Below are 21292 nucleotides of genomic sequence, written 5' to 3' on the forward strand. Positions count from 1 at the left end.
GTTCTTCCAAAGACAAGTGTTGCACTATAGGGTGGTAGTGCTACTGTAGTTGTTACTCTCTTTATAAGGCATAAAAAGGTAGCCTGTGGGCAAAGTTCATACTGTTTTACCTATGATAACCCGTACTTCCTTATTTCTACATTTTTAGTGACAGTATTGTCTGCACAATTTGTGCATTGAAGCAGTGGGTATTTTGTGGAGATGATCTTCCCTTTTTTCCCTAGTTCTTCAATTATTTAATTAAACATTGTATCTTTATCATCCTGGAATAAAAAATGTTAATGTAGGGTATGTTTACAGTCCAACGTGTTCACTAGAACTAAGCACCAGTTATTTTAGGCGCTGAGAATTGATTAAACAGCTATCAAATCCATGCATCTCCTTAGAAAGTTCTAGCTCTCTTCCATAGTTTAAGAGAGTCTGTATTAAATGTAATGTAATATCAGAATTGTAATTTAGCTATTTTTAAAGAGAATGCAATAAATTTTAATCTTCTTATATTCTCATTGTATTGGGTTTGTGTGGCAAGGTTTTAGTAGCGGGGGGGGTTACAGGGGTGGCTTCAGTGAGAAGCTGCTGGAAGCTTCTCCTATGTCCGACAGAGCCAACACCAGCTGGCTCTAAGACAGACCTGCCGCTGGCCAAGGCCGAGCCAATCAGCGATAGTGGTAACGCCTCTGTGATAACATTTTTAAGGAAAAAAAGTTGCTGGGACATAAAAACGGCAGCCGGAGAGAGGAGTGAGAACATGTAAGAGAAACAACCCTGCAGACCCCCAGGTCAGTGAAGAAGGATGGGGAGGAGATGCTCCAGGCACCGGAGCAGAGATTCCCCTGCAGCCCCTGGGGAAGACCACGGTGAGGCAGGCTGTCCCCCTGCAGCCAAGGGAGGCCACGGTGGAGCAGATCTCCACCTGCAGCCCGGGGAGGACCCCACGCCGGAGCAGGTGGATGCCCAAAGGAGGCTGCGACCCCGTGGGAAGCCCACGCTGGAGCAGGTTCCTGGCAGGACCTGTGGATCTGTGGAGAGAGGAGCCCACGCTGGAGCAGGTTTGCTGTCAGGACTTGTGACCCCATGGGGGACCCACGCTGGAGCAGTCTGTGCCTGAAGGACTGCACGCCGTGGAAAGGACCCACGCTGAAGCAGTTCGTGAAAAACTGCAGCCCGGGGGAAGGGCCCACGTTGGAGCAGTTCGTGGAGGACTGTCTCCCGTGGGAGGGACCCCACGCTGGAGCAGGGGAAGAGTGTGAGGAGTCCTGCCCCTGAAGAGGATGAAGTGGCAGAGACAACGTGTGATGAACTGACTGTAACCCCCATTCCCTGTCCCCCTGCGCCGCTGGGGGGTTAGGTAGAGAATCCGGGAGTGAAGTTGTGCCCGGGAAGAAGGGAGGGGTGGAGGGAAGGTGTTCTGAGATTTGGTTTTATTTCTCATTACCCTACTCTGGTTGATTTGTAACAAATTGAGTTAATTTTCCCCAAGTTGAGTCTGTTTCTCCCGTGATGGTAATTGGTGAGTGATCTCTCCTGTCCTTATCTCGACCCACAAGCCCTTTGTTATATTTTCTCTCCCCTGTCCAGCTGAGGAGGGGGAGTGATAGAACAGCTTTGGTGGGCACCTGGCGTCCAGCCAGGGTCAGCCCACCACACTCATGTATATAAAGTTGAATTACTAGAACAGCCTGCCTCGAAAGGTTGTGAGAAAAATGTTTCATATGTTCTGAAATGCATTGAGTTATACAATTTTCTCCAAGAAATTTATGAATGATAAACTTCATTTTCCTGTTCAAGAGGACACAACTGATTTAAAGATGTTTTGTGTATATGATTTATTTGTAGTATACAACATGTCTTGGGTAGTAGCAATATAAATTTTTAAGAGAAAGAAGCTGAAATAATGTACTTTTTATTTCAATGCTGACATTATCTGAGTGAAATAGTCACGCAGTTTTTGCAACCAGAATAAGGAACGTGTTTTGCAAAATATTTGAAAGTAAAACTTTCAGTGTTCCAGTGATGGTCATAAAGCAAAAGGACTATGAACTCTGTATAAGTGGAGGAGATGTCCTAGCTCTTTATTCCAAGGTTGGTTGTTACATACTGAGTCACTCAGCCATCACACTCGTATTGTTTCATTGTTCTGTAAGTCCTGTAGTGTTTTAGCATTCTCCTTTTTATTTATTTTTATTTCTTTTGAAGGGGAGAAATGAAGTGAATGCTGAAAGATGAGGATACAGTGATAAAATATTAAAATTATGAAGTGCTCCTCTGATCTCTTCTGCCATAGCTGCTGCATTGTATTATATGGGTGTTATCTTCTAGAGGAGCACATATTACTTCAGAGAAAGGCCTGAATAACTTTAGTCTAAAGCAGAGATTATTGTACCAGAAGATTTTACTGCAGTGATGTGTGCTTTTTGCAGGGATTTAAATTATGAACATGATGTCGTGGCCGAGTTTTGGACTCAGTGACAGCATAGTAGGCAATGCTATCTAATTTAAAGAACAATTTAGAGAGCTACATGTGGAAAGATATAGCAGAAAATTGAGCATCACTCCATGGAAATCTGCAGCAAAATTCTGATTCTTCTGAGTTGGAATTCCTTTATCATGGAATAACAGCCAAATTCTCGAGTTTTCCATGACTCTTCCTAGCTGGCATGCAGGTGGCACAACAGGCTATCCTTCAGCAGAGAAATGCAGAGGTTCTTCCTAAGAAAGATCAAAGGCATTTATTTTAGTTTCCTCTTAAAAATCTCGTATACTTCTTTTACCAGCAATGTAAACAACAACAAAACTTAATGAGGTTGAAGTTTCTGTGTGTGTTCTAACTCCCTGTGTTTTATCAACTACAAAAGTTTTTTCCTATCTTGTATTATTTTAGAAAACTCTTTGCATCACATCCTCCTTATCCTTAACTTGTTTTATGGTTGTGCCTTCTAGCTTTAATAAATACACTTAGTGCTTTCAGAGAGTACCTAACTATTCAAGGATTGCACAGAACAGAGGCAAGGGGAAAATATCTACATGTCATTAGATAGCAAGTCCCAAATGGAGTAAGAAAAATGAGCTAAGTTGGAACATAGGTTGGAATACTCATGAAATGTTGAGAATGGTATTAGAAGAGAGCGTATTACAGATTCTGGGTAGCCCAAGCATATCATTTCATCTCAAACTGAGACATCAGCATCAATAAAACAATTGCTATTTTTTTCCTATAAAACTACACTGATAAGCTCTGTATGCAGTTTACAGTTGAAAAATTATAGCAGTCAGTAGCTGAATGTTCAGATTTAATGATGATCTTTTAGAAATATCACTGTTTTTTATCCTTTGCTAAAGCCAGCTCTTAATCTATGATCGTACAAGGGAAGCGTATCTTTTATGTGAATAAGCAGAAGGAGGAAGAATTCTGTGAACTCTACAATTAGCAATAAATCAATTTTAATTTAAAAGTAGATCTGTTAGTATGTCTAACAACCTTGACACATATGTCTAAATCCAATATTATTGTTCAGGAGAGAGATTTATCACATTACAGTTTTGTTCCCAGATTTCCACGTATTTGAAATTGGTTCTGCTGGCTGTTGCTGCCACTGATGTTTCCAACTGTCGCGCAGCCGGACTGTTTCCAAGAAGCAGAAGTGAACAGTGGGTTTAGCTGCAGTACATAGTTTCACTAACTAATTCAGAGAGTTTGTGACTCCCCGTCAGCATGTGCAGAGGATTCTTATGAAGTCCATGATAAAGAGATGCAGTCTGTTAGAGAGCGTGATATCCTTGCAAGCTCTTTGGATTGCTCCCGATATTGTTAATGGGGAGTCTTAGTCTGCCTTCAGATACGCAAATCTGAAGCAGAATCTTACACTGCTTTCAACAGGATGTATGTGGTATGTGCATACATTTAAAGAAAGAATTAGTCTTTGTATTTTCCTGGGCTTCAGCTCTGTCTTTGACTCAATAGGATCAGGATCTGTCAGTGCTACAGTTAAGAGAGTGTTATAGAGTTCTCATACTACCACTCTACTCAGAGGAGCTATCTGAAATTGTCACCTTCTTGCTCATCATTGCTGTTGTGTCTGTAATCCTGTAATTACAGGTCAGGGCTGCTTTCTTCCAGGGCAGTGATAAGTTTCTGTTGCCGCTTATTCCCCATAGCTTTGCAGAGCCACTGCAGCTCCAAGAGGGAATTGGATTCTGTCCATCTCCATGTATCATTAGCGTTGCTCTCCTGTCTTTCAGTGCTGTTTTTTCTTCACTCGTTATGTCAGAACTGTTTAAGTTGCTATTTTGAATTTCAAATCCCACTTGAACTTGTCAGAAGAGCAAAATCTATGGGATTTTGAAAAACTGTCCCCTGCACAGCACTGAAAAATAAGAACAATTAGCACTGCTGGGATAGTATTTGTTACAGGTATTATTTTCTGCATCGCTTGAAGTTTGGAAGTATTATAAACAAGTTCTTTATGGCCTTCAACTTTGAACTGTGAAAGGAGCAATGCCAATTTCCAGCTGTTATTTGAATCATAGAACCTCCCCAAAGTTTATCTGAATTATTCGAATTATTGACAGCAAACTTTACTTTCCCTGCAAGATAGTTGTGGTGCAGGTTTCTTTGCACTGTAGCTGTGCTTGTTTTGACACACAAAGTTTTCTTTAGGTCTGCTTCATAATACTTTATTAGTCAGTTTAGTGCTTCAGGGTTTGTGCTTTTTTGTGTGTGTGTGTTCCATAATCGGTCTACATGCAAAATATAGATCATAAAAGAGGAAGCTAAAGACTGGTTTGCACTGTTAGGAATCATAAAATAAAATATCACAAGGTTTCTCTTTCTTTAAAGGCAGATGAAAAGATTAGTGTATGAGAGTTCTGTAATGTGTTTCATTTCATACGGTGTTTCTCTGAGAGCACTGTTATTCTGTTATCATCCCTAATGACTGTAATGTGTTGAGTCACAGTGTTGTTTTTTAAAAGCTTTCACTTTTTCATTGTTTGTTCTCAAGGTTACGTTATGCAAAATACAATTTTCTATTTTGTGCACTAGTCCAGGCTGTATAAAAATATTTTTAATCCTTTTATGAAAATTGAAATAGCTCTCCTCTGGGGAAGAGGCTTTATGTCTGTTTCAAGTATTCCTAACTGCTGTAATGAACTGCTGTTTCTTCCTCTGTCTGAAAAGGTATAGGTCATGTGTCTTGACTTTAAAAGTATTCTAAGGTGGTAATTCTTGCATGCTTTTGCATTGGTAATTTGGTTTAGCTATTCACCATGAATTGCAAACCACTAAGAATTATCAAAACATAGTGTTGTTGTTTAAATAATTTTGAAGATGAAAGAGAACTTTGTCTACTTTACCATAAATGTGAGAGAAGTCAGAAAAAAAATGAGGGAGATACGAAGAGAGGAAAGGACAGAGTTCTTATTTTATTTCAATGGATTTGCATTATGGATAAGAATGAACAAGCGAGTTGAATTAAATACATTATTCAAAACTGCTGTTTTGGCTTGATTAAAACTCTTCTCTATCAGCCATTTTCATTACTGTGCCACTTTTTTTTTCTTTACTTTCTGATGAGGTAAGGCAATGTGTCTTTTAATGATTTGATAATGTTCCCTACAGAGCTTTTATCCTAGCTGGCTGCAGCTTTTGGCCCCTTTTGCGGTATTTCTTGCACCCACAAATCCTACTGAAGATATGTCAGAATTGTGAGTGCTCAGCTCCAGCATCAGTATGAACAGAGACTTTGCTGAGGATAGCACAGGTGTGGTTTCATTTCTGTGTTGAAGCCCCTGGTCTGGTAGACTTTTGTAGGAAGAATGTGTTTAGTGCAGAGAAAGGTATTAGAAAGCGTAGTAGTCAACCAGGTTAGCATTTACCATGACTCCTTTGTGCACTTAAACCTTGGTTGTAAATCTATGCTCCTGCCTGTTCCTCTGTGAACTACTGAAATTCTTCTAAAACTCCTGACTATAATATACTCATAGATATGGAAATACTGAGGTTATTAATAAAAACAACAAATCTCCCCACCAAAAAACCACAACCAAACAAAAACCATGAGCTGTAATTTTTTTTCTGGTCTCAGTCCACCTTTCCTGAAGTTTTCCCCAAAATAGTCAATCTTACTTTGATACTGGAACAGGGCAATTTCTTTGATTTTCCTCCAAGTTGTAAAATAAGGAACCAAGTATGAACTGGCAAGAGGGGTTTTTTTTAACAATGTATGCTGCTGCTTGCTCCATTTGCATTTGGTATGAACAAACATATTCCTCAGCAATCTGATTTTGTTAAAGGCTGGAAGACTTCCATTGTGGGGAGCCAAAGGATTCTTTTCCCCTGCTTTTGTTCACTCCAGGAAGCTTTCTTTTGAAGCATCTGTTGTGACCCACACTGATTTAAAGCAATATATTTTCGAAAACAATTCTGTGAGTACCCATGTAGTGATTGAAGAAAGAACTTGGTGCCAAAAGGTGCTCCTTTCCTCCGAGAGCCCAGTACACACAAATGGTCAAAATGTAAAATTAAGGGATCTTGTCTGGATTGACAAGAAAGAGGTAGGACTTACTAAGTGTTTATAGGAATAACTTGCCCCTATTTTGGTTCTCTTTTCTTTGAAGAAATTTACAGGGATTTTTTTCTGGAAATGACAGTAAAGCATTGTTAGATAGGACAGAGTAAGGATATTAATGAAAAAATTGTATAGCTTCATTGTTTCTTAAGTGCCTTGTGGAAAGGATTGCTGGAGTCAATTTTGAGTGAATTTTGAGCCTCTGTCAGGCAATTGTAGTTTTCTGCTTCTATCAAACTCTTATTAGGTATTTAAGGAGAAAGAATGAGGTCCATCAAATGAAAGAGTTCTCTGTATTGTCAGATCGAAGAATGTAAAAGAATAATGTCTAAACAGGTTTTTTAAACTGAAGTTTTTTAAACAGTTATTGAACAGTCTAAATATCTACTATGAAAGGCCAGTAACCCTCACACAGCAGACAGGATTTTGAGAATAAAACTGTTGGTCACCCAGTCTCTCATGAATACCCTGGAAAGGTGTAGCTGCTGATCCTGTCGCGTCATGCGGTGTCTACCTGTGCTGTAGACACTCCATCTATCTACTTGGGTCCCATTTTGGAGGCACACCCACATCATCTTGGATTTTATGATTTGAGCTAAATCATTTGGTCAACTTTCAGCTCGACGAAAGCTGGTACAGCTGACTGCTGTGTCAATGCTCTCATTTTTCTACTGGTGTAGAAGCAGGTTCCCCAGATGCAGTTGGCCAGTCAGCTGTACTTAACACGCACGAGAAGATCCTTGTTTCTCTGAGGAGTCTGTATAAATCACCAGGCTCTAGCAGCTGTAGGAGAAGAGCTCTTACCAGGTAGAGGCGGAGAGAAGAAAGGCTAGAAACCTCTCAGCTTATGCACTAAATCCACACCTGGCCCTATGTGGAGTATGTGCAGGACATACTATTTTGACTGTTGGAAGATTCCAAATTGTAATGTTTTTTAATTACTACAGAGTTATATAGCATGCTCTGGGGGTAGGGGATGGAGGGTAAGAATTTATTTTTGTCTACAAATTAAGAAGACTTGATAGGAACACATTAATAAAATGCTGCTGAGAATTGTGCCTTGATTCATGTTCAGCTCGGGGTCATATTCCTCCATGAGGTTTATCAGCAAAAGATTTACTGACAGTACAGATATTTCTCTCAACATCTAAAAGGCACACTTGACACATGTTAATGTTAGTAGGTTTGCTGAAATCTGGAGGCACAAATATGGTCTAAATGTTTTGTGAAAATGGTCCTGAAAATGTTTGCGTTCTAACACGAAGATAAAAAGTACTTCATTTGCAAAGCACTGTAAACCAGAAGAAAGAAGTAGTTAAAGATTAGGGTATTAACCCAGGATATGAAGTATGTGTCTTTTCTGTTCTTCTTTAGATTTCCTCTGCCACCTTTCTTTGAGCCTTTCCTTTTTGGCTTGAAGTCTTCCACTATAAAATGAAAGAAATACTGCTATCCTAATTCATGCTTCATTTTGTCAGGATAAATTGGTGGATGATTATTAAAGCTTACAGTACTGTGATAATGGCATGTAAAGGGGAAACTGTCTGCTCGCCCACCAGACTGGCATAACCTTCTTAGAACAGCATTAGTTACAAGTAAGCAGCAGACATGGTATTTCAGTAAAAATAGGCAAGAGCGTCAGTTAGGTAGAAATATATTTTCTTCTTTCAACTACGTGCCATCAAGGAAAGATTGGAACAAGACACATTAACAAGCTCTTCTGTTTCCCTCCTAGAATTACAACAACAGCTGCTTGTATGATGGACCTACGGAGATATCCGCTGGATGAGCAGAACTGCACGCTGGAGATTGAGAGCTGTAAGTACTTCTGCAAATCCTACTTATTCTGTGGTGAACTGCTTCAGACTTTTTATTTCTGACTTTTTTTTTTTAATTTTTTAACATGCTACTAACCTAGTTGTCTTTCTGTCTGATGACATTTAAATCCTTGTAAACACATGCAAAAAAATAGCTTTCCAGATGGATTAGTAATTTGTAGCACAAGGATTAGCAAAAGTTATTCTGTGTTTTGATGGACAATTTACAGCTTTAAAAGTCTCATTCAAATGCCTTGTTGGAGTTCATGTGAGGAGCATGAGGATTATTATCAGTTCTTCATCCTCCTTTACTGCTGAACTGTGTGACTGCTTGTTTCCATTTATAAATGACAGCAAGAGGTTAGAATTGTCCTTGAAATAGGTGTTTTGTGGTTGTGGGGTTTTTTTCTCACCCCTGTGCTGTAGTTAAACTTTCAACGCGTACAACACAGTCTGTTATATATACTGATCTAATAGCTGGTGTCTCTATCAAACTTTCTATGTCGGTAAGACTTGTGTTCTGAAATAAAATTTCATATCTCTTTTCACTTAAAAATCTTTAGGGAATCTAAGTACATCAGAGAAAAAAACAATTCATGATCACTTTTATAAAGATAGCATGCGGGTTTTGGCACTCTAATTAAGATCGTATCAGCACTTTCAAGATACATTTCCTATTTCAGGAGACCATAGGTAATTCAGCTGGGGTCTGTTATTAAGTTGAATGTGTCAAGCAAAATGGAAATTAATGGCATGTATTAAGATACTGTACACAAAAGTATGTGTATTTTTAAAGTAAATTCTGTATTATAAAAGATTATGTGGGATTTCTGTGTGCACTGAAGTACAAAATGACGGTAGCTTGTGCTACAGTCTGGTAAGAACTTGGTACAGCTGAGCTGCTTTCTCCCTATTCTAGAAAGCATTTAAGAATATGCTTTAAATTTGTGTCCAGGTTTCATTCATTTTAGTGTAATTTAAAGATATGCCAAAATCCTTTCCTGAATTAAACTTGTGATACTGCTGTCTGAAATAATTTACACGCATAAAATAAGCAAAATGAGTATCATTAAAATTCACCCCTTCTGTATGCTGAAATACACAAGCAGCAAATGTGATGATGGACTTCGCTCTTTTGAGAACGTATAAAACCTTGAGAGGTTTTTTTGGTTGGGGGGGGGCAATGTTGCAGTTCATTACAGAATTTGATTCAAAACTTTATACCTGAGCCTTTTACCAGTATAGTAGCTGATATTAATGTGCGAGAAAACTACTGCCATAACTGTATTCAGGTTTACAGAGATTTTTACTGAGAATGTGGCTTGCTATGCAGTGTCTTTTAATTGTTGTTGTAGCAAGGACCTGGAATTGGTCTTTTTCCAATTGTGTGTAAGGCAGAAAGCTGGAGAGGCAGAGGACATCCTTTCTCTCTATTTACAGCATTGTTTAAACAGTCAGCAAAGTCTTGTCATGTCTCTGCATTGCTGAGATGCCTGAATCTTCTTGGGATTCACAAACTAGATATCCCCTGCCTGTCATGCTTGCAGGACCCACTCTGGGAAATATTCCCAGGAAATACCTCCCGGGTCAATCCTTATGCAAACCTGAAAATTAAATTATGTCCCTGCTTTTCAATGAGAGCACTTGTTCTTGTTCAGACTTAGAATGTGGCACCTCTAGGTTGAAATTTCCCTTTCATCTGATTTGGAGTAGAAGTTTGAAGCCAGATCAGTTATCTTTCAAGAAACAATCCTGGAAAACAGGGTATCGAGATCTTGAAATTGTTCTTCTTCTTGGTATGAAGAGCACAGTGCTCGTTCCATCATAGAAAGGGTAGGAGTTTAGTTTACCATAGCAGTCAGGATGCTTGTAGGAGAGCTCCTTTGTGGATCTATTAGCTCTGTTATAGCATCACAAAAGTAAAATGGATTTAAATCAGGATACTGCATGTAGCTAGCCTGTGTTTCTTTAATGGCCTTTGTTACTGCAAAGAATGTGGATAGAAATAATACTTGAACTGTGTTTTGAAACCCTTTTATGCTGCTTTAGAAAATTATTGCTCTTTATAGATGTCATTCTGTTCAGGTAAAAACCAGAGTCTGTCTAATCGCTTCACACAAAAATGCTGGTAGGTAGGTAGATAGGTAGAGTGAATAAGATTGAATGTGACTTTCTGAGTGGTTCAGTGCGGGTACTCAAGTCATAATCACTTCTTTAAACTGGTTAAGCTGCATGCTAAAAGTAGCTTGGTTTCTTGCCCTACTGATCCTGTTGGATGTCTGTTTCACTACTGCTCTCTTGTGATGGTTAGAAATTCTCTAAATTCTACCCCAAGTGTTTTCATGGCTACGAAGGCATGAAATTGTGCTCACTGCTTGTGTCAACAATTTTTTTTAGTTCAGTGTCTTCCGAAGCCCTGCTGGGACCTTCACAATACATTTAAAGAAAGCAGTCATAGTTTCTTACAGGCTTCATTTCATGAAATCAAATATGACAGTCTCTTGTAGCTTTCTCATACAAGAGTGTGTTAAGAGAAATGCAGAACTAGTTAGTGCTAGTTCTTCGTTAGGAATAACTAGGACCATAAACAGTATCCGAGACGAAATCTCTATTAGACTGCGGTGTTAATCCTACCCTTTTTCCAAGAGCCACCTTTGCCTTTCTTCACAACTGTGTAACTTTCACAGATGATAGTCTTTCCTACAACAGTACAGTAAGGTCTTTCCCTTCCTCACTCATTTTCCAGCAGTGGCTTCTAGCTTTTGGTAGAATTTTTTTTTGCATAGTACTAATAACACATGACTTTTCATAATACTGTTCACATAAACCAATGTTCTTAATATTGCTACAGTCCTCAAGGTTATCCAGTTCTTGCTATATTTGTTCTGATCATCCTTTGTCTTAACAGTGCCTGCAGATTTTGTTTCATTAGAAATTTCATTAACACACAAATACTAAAGAATATTAATGCCAAGAAGGAAGAGCTTTGCTTATAATCAGTCTCTGTACAGAGCATGATCTGTTCTTTCAGTGCAGTACAATTTCCTACACATCTTTCATATATCTTTACTAATTGTCTGTTTTACATAGTCCTATATCAAATGTTTTAATAAAGTCCAGGTTAGATATACTTTCTTTAAAAAAGGAGTTATTGTCTAGCCAGATCCTTTGAGTAAGTCATGATGGATTTTTATCCCATTTCCATACATGTTAATGTCTCTAATATCCTTCCATTCTTTCTCTGCTTCCTCCTTCCTCCCCCACCAACCCCTGCCCCGTTATTGATGCCAGAGTTGACTGGCTTCTTAGCTGCCTGGGTTACTTTTTTTTCCATGTGTCATTGTGTTTTCTGAAATTTGTGGCCAATATAAATTTTTTGTTAATCTACATTTGCATAAATCTAGATTAATTTGCAAATTAGAAATTATGGTGGAAAAGTGTTGTATGTAAAATATAAAAAATGAAATGGGGGAGGTAGTATCATCTATTAAGATACAAGAGACAGCATTTTTTGCATTTCAATTTAAGGTTGTATTAGTGAGACTACATGTTGAAAGTGTAAGGACTATGCCTGTTAGTTCGAAGAGTATCAGTTTTGAGAACTGAAATCCTATTTTTTCATGTATAGCTAGTTACATCTCTGTGATCATTTTTTGCTTTGTTCATCCTTAAAGGGCAGAAATATGTTGATGTTCCATTTTTTTATGATGTTTCTAAACCTGTAGGCCATCTTTTCCAAGGGGGGTCTAATCTGAGCTATTCTACTTCTCCCTTTTTTTTTTTTTTTCGTTATTTCCCAACACACTGAATAGCAGAGTTATAATACCAGAAGGAAATCAGTTTTCCTCCGTATTCATTTCTTATTTTCCCAACTTGCAGGCAACAGAGAGCCTTTTCCTTCTTAGTTGAATACTGACTTGACTCGGTAGAATACCTCTCCTTTCTGCTCTCTACCTCTGCCCCTACAGTATGCATTGCTGAGTTTCTGGTGATGCTCTAGAATAATTTTGTTTCTCTGCTGTTTCCTGCCTCTCTGGAGTTGTAACTGTTGAAAGGAATATCTTAGCTAATCAGCCATAAGACTAGTGGGAGCTCAAAGGCAAAAAGAGGTACAAGGGAATTTGAAGAATACTTCATATTCATATAAACAAATAAAATATTATATTGCATATCCTCTAGCATAACAGAGAGAAATTATTGTGATTCTTTTGAATATTTTTAAATGTAATCATTCCTGATTCATCTGGTACATTTGGACCTTTGTCCATTTCAGTTATGTGGTGCCACGTAAAGACAAAAATTTATTTCAATTCCTTCTTACGTCATTTCATAAAGTGTTTGGCATAGCTGTATTTATGTTATACTGAGGTATAATTCAGAAACTGCCTGCCTTGTGACTGATTTTTTTTTTTTTTTCCCATTTCTTTGTTGCTGCGGAACAAACGAGAACACACTGAGGTTCTCATTAGAAGCATATTCTCAGAAACATTTTCCAGAATGTATTAAAGATGTGGCATTAAAAAAAGTGCATTAAAGCCCTGCTGTCTGAAGCCTTAGCAAACAGGGAGCTTGCCACTCAGAGGTACTGACCAGGGAAAAAAAGCAGAGTCAGAACAGGACACGCAGACAGGGAGGAAGAACTTTGCTTTGCTGATGAATGAGAAATAATTATTTTCGGAACATTTCACTTTATATAACAGCCTGAGGTGTTTGGATCAGAAATCATTAGATCTTTTTTCTGTTTCATGACAAAAAGGCCACAGAAACACACTAGGATAAGTTAAAAACTTCCATTCAATAACAGAATCTAGAAAAAGCCAGAAAGAAGAGAGGCAAAAGAATATCATTTTTCCCAGTGGCAGTGCAGCCCAGTATCAAACACTTTCTAGTCAGATCGTCTGAGAGCTCATCAACAAGAGAAACAAAAGTCATCTTTGTGTGCTCAAGGTGACTTTACAAGTACATTTAAGGCACTGAAAAGAAATGAAAGATGCCTTTTGCTAAAGCCTCGAGTACTTTGCAGATGGCTGCTCTGGCCATCGATCAAAGCTATAATCAGGTCACACAGGACAAATGGTCGAACTCCAGGAGCAGACCTGGCACGGGTTTTCTGGGTTAGAGGCGAATGTGCTTGATGCCAGGCAAGAGACTCTGGCGATCCCCGGGAAGTGGGGTATTCGGCAAGGGAGGATGCCATGGGAACGTGTCACTTCCAACTATTACACAGTAAGTGGAAAGCTTATGGGACTTTTACATGACTTTTGGGCCACTGAAGGTTAGAATCTTAGTAGTGGTTCATTTTTTTAATGTTTTTTAATTTCCATTTATCAAGTTTATGTGTCCTGTCCCCTTTGTCCCTTCAGCTAAGTCTGTTTTGCATAGTGGCCCTTGTACAGGGAGGACATTCCTCTATCAGTAGAAGCTGACCTCGTCAGAGTGCCCCTTTTCCCTCCTTGTTCATCATCTATATGTTTGGATGTCTTAATTTGGATTCTATGACAATTCAACCTGTACAGCATTTTGTGGGGGAAAGAAAAATAGACCGTTTAGCAAACAGTGATGAATTCCACCTCTGTACCCACACTGTCCATTTCAGCAACATCAGCTTATAGTGTGGCTTCCTTGGGACAGGTACTTCGTTCTTGATTTGTCCTTAGTAACTTTGTGTCAAGTATGTTGAAAAAAGAAGAGGTGTAATTTCAGTGGCATAACGCACACTGGCAACACAGAACAGGAAATTCTTGACTCCTCTTCAGTGTGTAAATAGGATGATTCAGTAAGAGCTAAAAAAAACCCCAATGGTAGATCATTCTTCTGGGAAGTCTGAAGAAGGGAAGGAAATTTAGACTAACCATCAGTGCATATGATCAGGGTGGGTTGTGTACAAGGGAACCAGTGTTTGCAGTGTTTGTAAGATTTTGATACCACCACCCCCAACTGGGGACTTCGGTCAGGCTTTCAGACTGGAACTCAAGTAACATCCAAGATATATTACCCTACCGGTAGGCAAGAAGGAATTATATTTCTTATTTTCTTTATATCTCAGTGTATCTTTGCAGCAGTCTACATCTTGGAAGCTCTCATAACACAGACGAGATGATGTAGTGTTTTCAAATGAGCCAAGAATTATACAGAAGCTTTGCAACAGCTTCCTAATGCTTTGAAGCAACGTGGAGTTAAATTTAAAAGGGAATCCAAGATACTAATATCCAATCTGTGCTTATCAGCCCCGGACAATATAGGCAACGTAGATTTCCACAGAGAAATTCGTAGCTTGAAACTTGGGTTTTTTGGTTTTTGTTTTGTTTTGTTTTGTTTTTGTTTTTGTTTTTGTTTTTTTTTTTATCATTCTACAGTTGAATATGAAGAATATATAGAATCATAAAGATACAGCGACAAAATGCAAATGGTTTTAAAACTTCTAAAGCATTTTGCCTTTTATATCCAGTCTGAGCTAGAGTACATTTGCCCTTATTGCATATAACCCTGCCTTTTATCAAGGGCTTATTGGAAACAAAAAGGGTCCAGTTCAAAGAGTCTTTGAATATGATTCAAAAAGCACCAGATTAATTTGCTAAAGGTTTGAGGAAAAACTAAATGTCCATGAAGGCATCTCTGATGCTGTAGAAAGATGCCCTCCAAAAGAAAAGAATATATTTCTAACAAATACTCTGATAATCCTACATGCAATAAATTATGTGGAAGTGTGGAAAGCTGATGGGCCAGCACTTTACAGTCCTGTTTCCAGAAGGTATGAATTTTACAAGGTAAATATTAACTTTTTTTTTTTTTTTTTACTAAACTGAGTAGTAGGATCTCTGTTATAACTTCTCATACTTTAGGCAAATGTTTTTCTGTAGGTCTAGCATTCTTCAAAGACCTTGTAACTGGTGACTTCTTCAAGAAAAAGATTTATAAGTGCTATTGGAAAGGACATCTGTGATACTGTTACATATCTTAGGTCTATGCAGTGTGTGATCTGAGATTGTAGTCTATTATTTTCCTTGGAGTACATATATTTTTATTAGAAGTTTGCTGTACTTAAAATGGTTTAAAGCCTTGATTCAGTCAGTAGGCAATTCAGGCAGAATCTCTGGTGTATGTTGAGTCTATCAGTAATATTAATTGTTGTGCCAAGTTCTCCTATTTTGGTTTAGGCACAAAAGCAATTGCTTTTAGTTGAACAGTAGCTTGCTCACCTGTGATTTTTCGCTTGCTGCCTGGTGCTTCTAAGTGTTGGACCTGATCATTATTAACTGTAGAATCACAGTTGAAACCGCGCAGATCTGCCAAAGGTGCAGAAAAAATATGCTCAGTGCTGCCATGCATTGTCTTCCTGCCAACAAGAGGTCGCGTTGCATCAGAGGCTGTTGTTCCTGGTAATAAGTAGCCATTGCTTTGAAGTGGCAATACCAGCAATTTTCTGATCACTGGGTTAAGGTGGAAATGCTTCTTGAGTTTGGCCTAATGACACATTAATTTGTTATACTTTTTTCTATCATTGTGACAGCTGTAGGTTATGTTACAGCTTCTATGCACTCTTGTGAGGTTTATTTGCATTGGGTTCATAACAGCTAACATACCTGACTTTGCAGTGGGATGTGAGAATAATCCTTTCTCTCCCCGTTTCTCTTTTTTAACCAACAAAACCATTATTGATATGTAGTGTTTTGCTTTCCTGTGATGCGTGGCTTACTTGGAGCACAGAGTTTAGTGCTATACAAAGGTTTATTCGGGACTTAGTGAAATGACCTAAATAACAAAGTGCTGTTTGTAAATAAGGCACTTACTCCAACTTCTGTCAAAAACACTTGTATGTGGCAGTCGTGTCTCACTTGCAGATAGAAATGGTAACGTGTAATTACTACATTATTTTTTTGTGGAAGAGTGAAATGTTTTACCATTCATATGCAGTGCTCAAGTCTACTTCCAGTTTTCAAGATTTTTTTTCTTTGGATGTGTCCAGTTCATGATGAACTGAGAATATCCATCAGGCTTGCTGTGAGGAGCAAACTTCAAATATATTTTCGTTTACGCTTTTTAAAAAAACCTAGACCATCTACATTTTTTGGCAGGAGTTTTATTCAACTAAATCCATGTCTCATTACAAAATGAAAACACTTTGTGGCAAATTCACAGTTACTACAATTTATCTAAGTTCCTGTTCATACCAGGAGACTGAATGTGGAAGGTTTTGTATAAATATATAAATAATCCTTGGTGGTTTCTTTCCCCATTCCCATGTAAGTTGTCATTTTACTTTATTCACAGGTTTAGAGAAATGTTCCTTCACTTTGCAATTCCTATACACTAGGGATTTCAGAGGAGAGAAAGTTAAAATTGTTTTTTCCTTTGAGGAGAGAAGACCATACTTTCTTCTCCCAAGGTAAACAAACTTACTGAGTGAAATTACTGTGCCCACATGTTAAGTCTCAAGTTGTCTTTTGAAGGTGAGTCAAAATGAGAGGAGGGATTTAAAACAAAATAAAAACTTCTAAAGGTTAGGTTCTTTTTTTAAAATATTTTTTTTTTTACATCATTGAAAGTGATGGAAGTGGCGCTGAAAGCTAATAATTACTTATCCTCCATAGTATCATTTTACTTAAGTAGTTAATTATCTTTTTCAAAATGAAATCATTTCTTCAGCATGGTACAGCTTTTATGAAATAGTAATATTTATCAGATGCTGGAATCACTTGACCTCAGGTCTTACGCCTTAGAAGGCAATGGAGATTGTGATTATCTCGCAGTGATCACATACCTGTGAAAAGAATTAAAATATGTTTCTACAGTAATTTTATTTCCCAAGATAGTTTGTTTTTTTCCCCAGCATCTCTCGCACTGTTTTACAGGAAATAAGTATCAATTCATTTTCATTGTGAGAAATCAAAATATACTCCTTATTCACCTTTTACCTATTGATCAAATTATATTCAGTTCCTGATGTCTTTCGGAGACAAAGAAGCAGAGAGTAGTCAGTTGAGAAGCTCGTGAAGATGTAGCTAATGGCCAAAACCCCTTTGTCTGATGGTTCTCCCCCAAGGAAATAGTTTCAAAATGTTGAGCCTTTGATCTCAAAAAATAGTTTTATTAGGTATTTATCCCTAATTTTAAGGGCTGACACAAATATCTGTCTGGATACCTTAGCTTTTGGAATTTAAATAATAAGCAGTACTATACATGGCTTCAGATATCCTTTTATTCATCTGGATGTTTCAGCAATGAGAAGTACTTTTCTTGGGTAACTGTAATTGTCCTTCATTCATCAAATTAGATTACATATATTTAAAGAATGAAATTTAATTTTTTTTTTTTTTTTCTTTAGATGAGTGTGCAAAACATCTAGGAACAGGAAGGCAATTGTTTGTTATCAGCCTGATCTGTATTTGCACTTGGCCACTGATAGCAATTCAAATAGTTATGCTAATGCTGTATTACTTCAGTGGGGGAAGGACTAGAAAACGCATGTTTGAGTCATCATAAAAGTGTGGATTCAGATGAAATTTTACAAGCGGCTTTGACCTGTTTACAAAACAACAACAAATAAAATAGGATCAACCCATAGCCTACACTGGGAAACAGTGTCCCTTCTTTCCCCAGCGACAGCCGTCAGAGGCTTGGGTGAGGTGTAGCAATGCTCATTCAGGTTCCTCCTCTGTTTGAAGAGAATTGAATTTACTGCTTGAGGGGCAAGCCAAATGACAAGACTTGCAGTGTGCTCTGTATTGGGTCATTTGCCATTGATGCTGTTCCATTTGGCCTGAGTTCCTAGAGGAGGGATTGGAGCTTCATCTCTCAAATGTGAGTTTAACCCTCCGCAGTGGCTCCTGTTAAAGAGAAGAAATATCTGTATTCTCCAGCAGGGTTGGGTTTTTTTGTTTGGGTGGTTTTTTCTTGTTTTCCCAAACTCTGAATTTCCTTTGCTTTTCTTGCTGATGCTCAAATGCAAAACATTTCATTTTTGGTCAATTTCACTGTTTTTGTTTCAGCAAATAGAAGCCAGAGTGAATAAGCTCATCTTTTTGTTTTGATTATGACATTGGATTTGGGTGGAAGAAGTGTTGACTTTTCAAGTAGACAAGCCCGGGAAACATTATTTTACTTTAGTGGAATAACAGAGAAGAAATTGCATTAGCAGAAGCATTGGCAAAGTTAAACATCACAATCTTTTCGTTCCTTTGATCAGTATATTGTACCTTTCTGATGATGAGAGCTTTGTGAAACAAAGTTAATTTTGTTCAGTTGCTCATGTTATTTGGTAGTGGTAGTTCAGACTGTTCAAATTCCACCTGTGTCTAGAAAGTATAAGCTACTTTCTGTTACTGGATGCAGTCCCATTTTCCTGTGTCTTAGATCTGTATATTGAGTTCAGAGTTAGTATTGCTTACAATAGTAGCAGTTCATTTTAAAATAATTCAGTCATAGTATTAACCAAATTTTGTCAATGCTAGGCGAATTAGTTGTCATCTTCAATCAGTCTAATGCCACTATAATTGATGTGAGAAAATGTGATTGCAGATTTGCTAAGTCATTGCATTGGTGTGCAAGTCATGAAAGGAATACTACCCAAGGAAATTATTCTAGTTTTAGAAATATTCCTGATACATATCCCACTCATAGTATTCAATATGTATTTGACACACTGTCCAAAATTATTTGGATGGAAATTCAAGAGAGTTGTATCTTTTATGTATAAAATTCTAACTCTGAGATAAACTTTCTCATGATATGCATTTGCTCTGAGTCAAAATTAATTGCAAATAATACTGTTATTACTCTAAGTATCCTCAAAAATATGTTTTGTGAAAGAACATTTATAAAGGAAAGGATATCTAAGCAGTTGAGAGAAATCGTAAAGATCATAGTCTCAGTCCTTTATGTTGTATTTATAAAAGGGTTGGGGTTTTTTTGCTTATTTTTTTTCTTATATAATAATTTAGGTGTATTGTTTTCAATGTTGCTTTTTATGTGGGGAAAGAGAAGTCACTAAATAGATTATTAATATGTGCTTATATTTCAAGGCATACTTCAAGAGTAATTCAGGATGGAAGGGACCTCAGGAGGTCTCTAGTGTAACCTGCTCAAAACATGGTCAGCTCTGGGGTCAGACCAAGTTTCTCAGGGCTTTATCCAGTCTGGTCTTGAAAACCTCCAAGGATGGAGAGTGCAAAACCTCTCTAGGCAACCTGTTCCAGTGCCTGACCCTCCTAACAGTGAAGAAGTTTCATTGCAATTGTGGAAAGGGGCCACGTTGTGTATCTGGTTTATCCGGTCCTGGCATTCTGCATCTGCCTCAGAAATAAGTATTTACTGTTACTAATCTGAAATAGAATGTAAGTGCTGTTCAACCTGTATTGTAAAAAAGTAAGTTATAAGTCATGTAACTGAATGACAATATCATAAGAATGCTCTAAATAAATTAATATATCATGCAAGTAGCCCTGTAATTTGACAAAGGCATCTTTGAGTTAATGAGTTAAACTACATAGTTTTCCTTCCTTCTATGATCTTCTGGTGTGGTGTAATCTGATCCCTATTTCTTGACTCAGTTACACAGATACTTTTCCCACCGTATAAATTGAAGTGTCTCTGTATACCTTGTCATTCTCAATCTCTTGTAAAAGTTTAAAAACTCTCAAAATAAGGATTCTTTTCCCCTGGATAATGACCTAAGAATTTTTGTTCCAGCATTCGGCTCAGTAACATGTTTCTTGTTATACACATCTAAAGGGCAATTCTTTGTATTCTGTAACTGCACAACGTGTAAGTTGTCTTTATTGTGTATGGAGCACAGATATGAATAGTCAGCTTTACAGGAATATATTGGAAATGCATTCGTTTAGGTTACAGCTTTGGAACTTGTGGCATGTCATATTTCCACTCTTCAGCTGCAGTCCACTACTTACATTTGCTATCGTACAAGCTTGTCTCATCTTGTGATTGGTGTGTTACTGCAGCCAGAATTTGAGATGTTGCCTCAGCCCAGGCAGTAATCTTACATAACTACGGTGTAACATAACAGAAGAAACAAGGAACTGATGGAAGTCAGTATTCAGCCATATATCTAAGAACACACCTTTCCACTTTGACATTGTGTGTACAGGTACCGTTCTCTAGAGAAGACTGTGCAATACTGGAAATAATAACTTGTAACAGTCGTAGTCTACAATTATCATGAATGTAATCAAGTACTGTGCTGAATCCAGGTACTTTACTGATGTGTGAGAGAGGATTATCCAAATATTTGATGTTTTTTGCATAACCTCATACAACAATTTCCTGGTAAAATCACTGCTTTTATCCTGTTTTCTGAAACAGTTAATTGACAATCAACATATATTAGAAGCGAGTACGTGTTCAATAGCAGACACTGCTTTGTTCAGGGCAAAGACCAGTTGTGGGCTGCTATGAGAACTAGTTTCATAAAAGCAGGGCAGGCACCTGCATCTTACTGTGTGGAAGCTCATCTGTTCACATCAGGTGCTCTTCAAGAAAACAGGAATTTCTTTCTCCTGACCACAGCCTGAAACTGTCAAGTCTCTTCAACAGCTTACTTCTGGAAGACTGATCTGTACCAAAATGTTACACAGACAACCTGAGTGATACTGAAATGCTGGTAAGTTAAGTTTTTGCTTGTGAATTTTGCTTTTATTCCTTTGGTTTTTTGTGTCTGGACCTTTGTAACCTGTTACCTGACGCATGTTCTTTCACTGTTTTGGGGAAATTCTGGAAAGGGGCAAAGAACAAGACAGTAGATTCTTCTTTTCTTTTTACCTATGGACCCTCTCTATCTTCTTTTCTTTGCAGAGCCAAAATGAGTAATATAACCAGTAACATTTGTGACTACTATTCTGTCAGAATTATTGTCCTAGGGATGGTATCCATGCCAAGGAACTTCTTATTCTTCAC

General features: G+C 37.9%; 1 protein-coding gene across 3 annotated transcripts in view; it reads left to right on the forward strand.

Moving 5' to 3' along the window:
• GABRB2 (gamma-aminobutyric acid type A receptor subunit beta2) overlaps nucleotides 1-21292 on the forward strand; it is a 178453-nt gene that overhangs the window by 90578 nt on the left and 66583 nt on the right. For all 3 annotated transcript variants that reach the window (XM_029998162.2, XM_029998164.2, XM_029998161.2), the window contains one exon: nucleotides 8302-8384. In XM_029998162.2, the coding sequence (XP_029854022.1) occupies nucleotides 8302-8384 (83 nt within the window). The remainder of the gene's footprint in view (nucleotides 1-8301; nucleotides 8385-21292) is intronic.

The sequence above is a fragment of the Aquila chrysaetos genome, chromosome 22, assembly GCF_900496995.4.
Source record: "Aquila chrysaetos chrysaetos chromosome 22, bAquChr1.4, whole genome shotgun sequence".
Lineage (NCBI taxonomy): Eukaryota > Metazoa > Chordata > Aves > Accipitriformes > Accipitridae > Aquila > Aquila chrysaetos.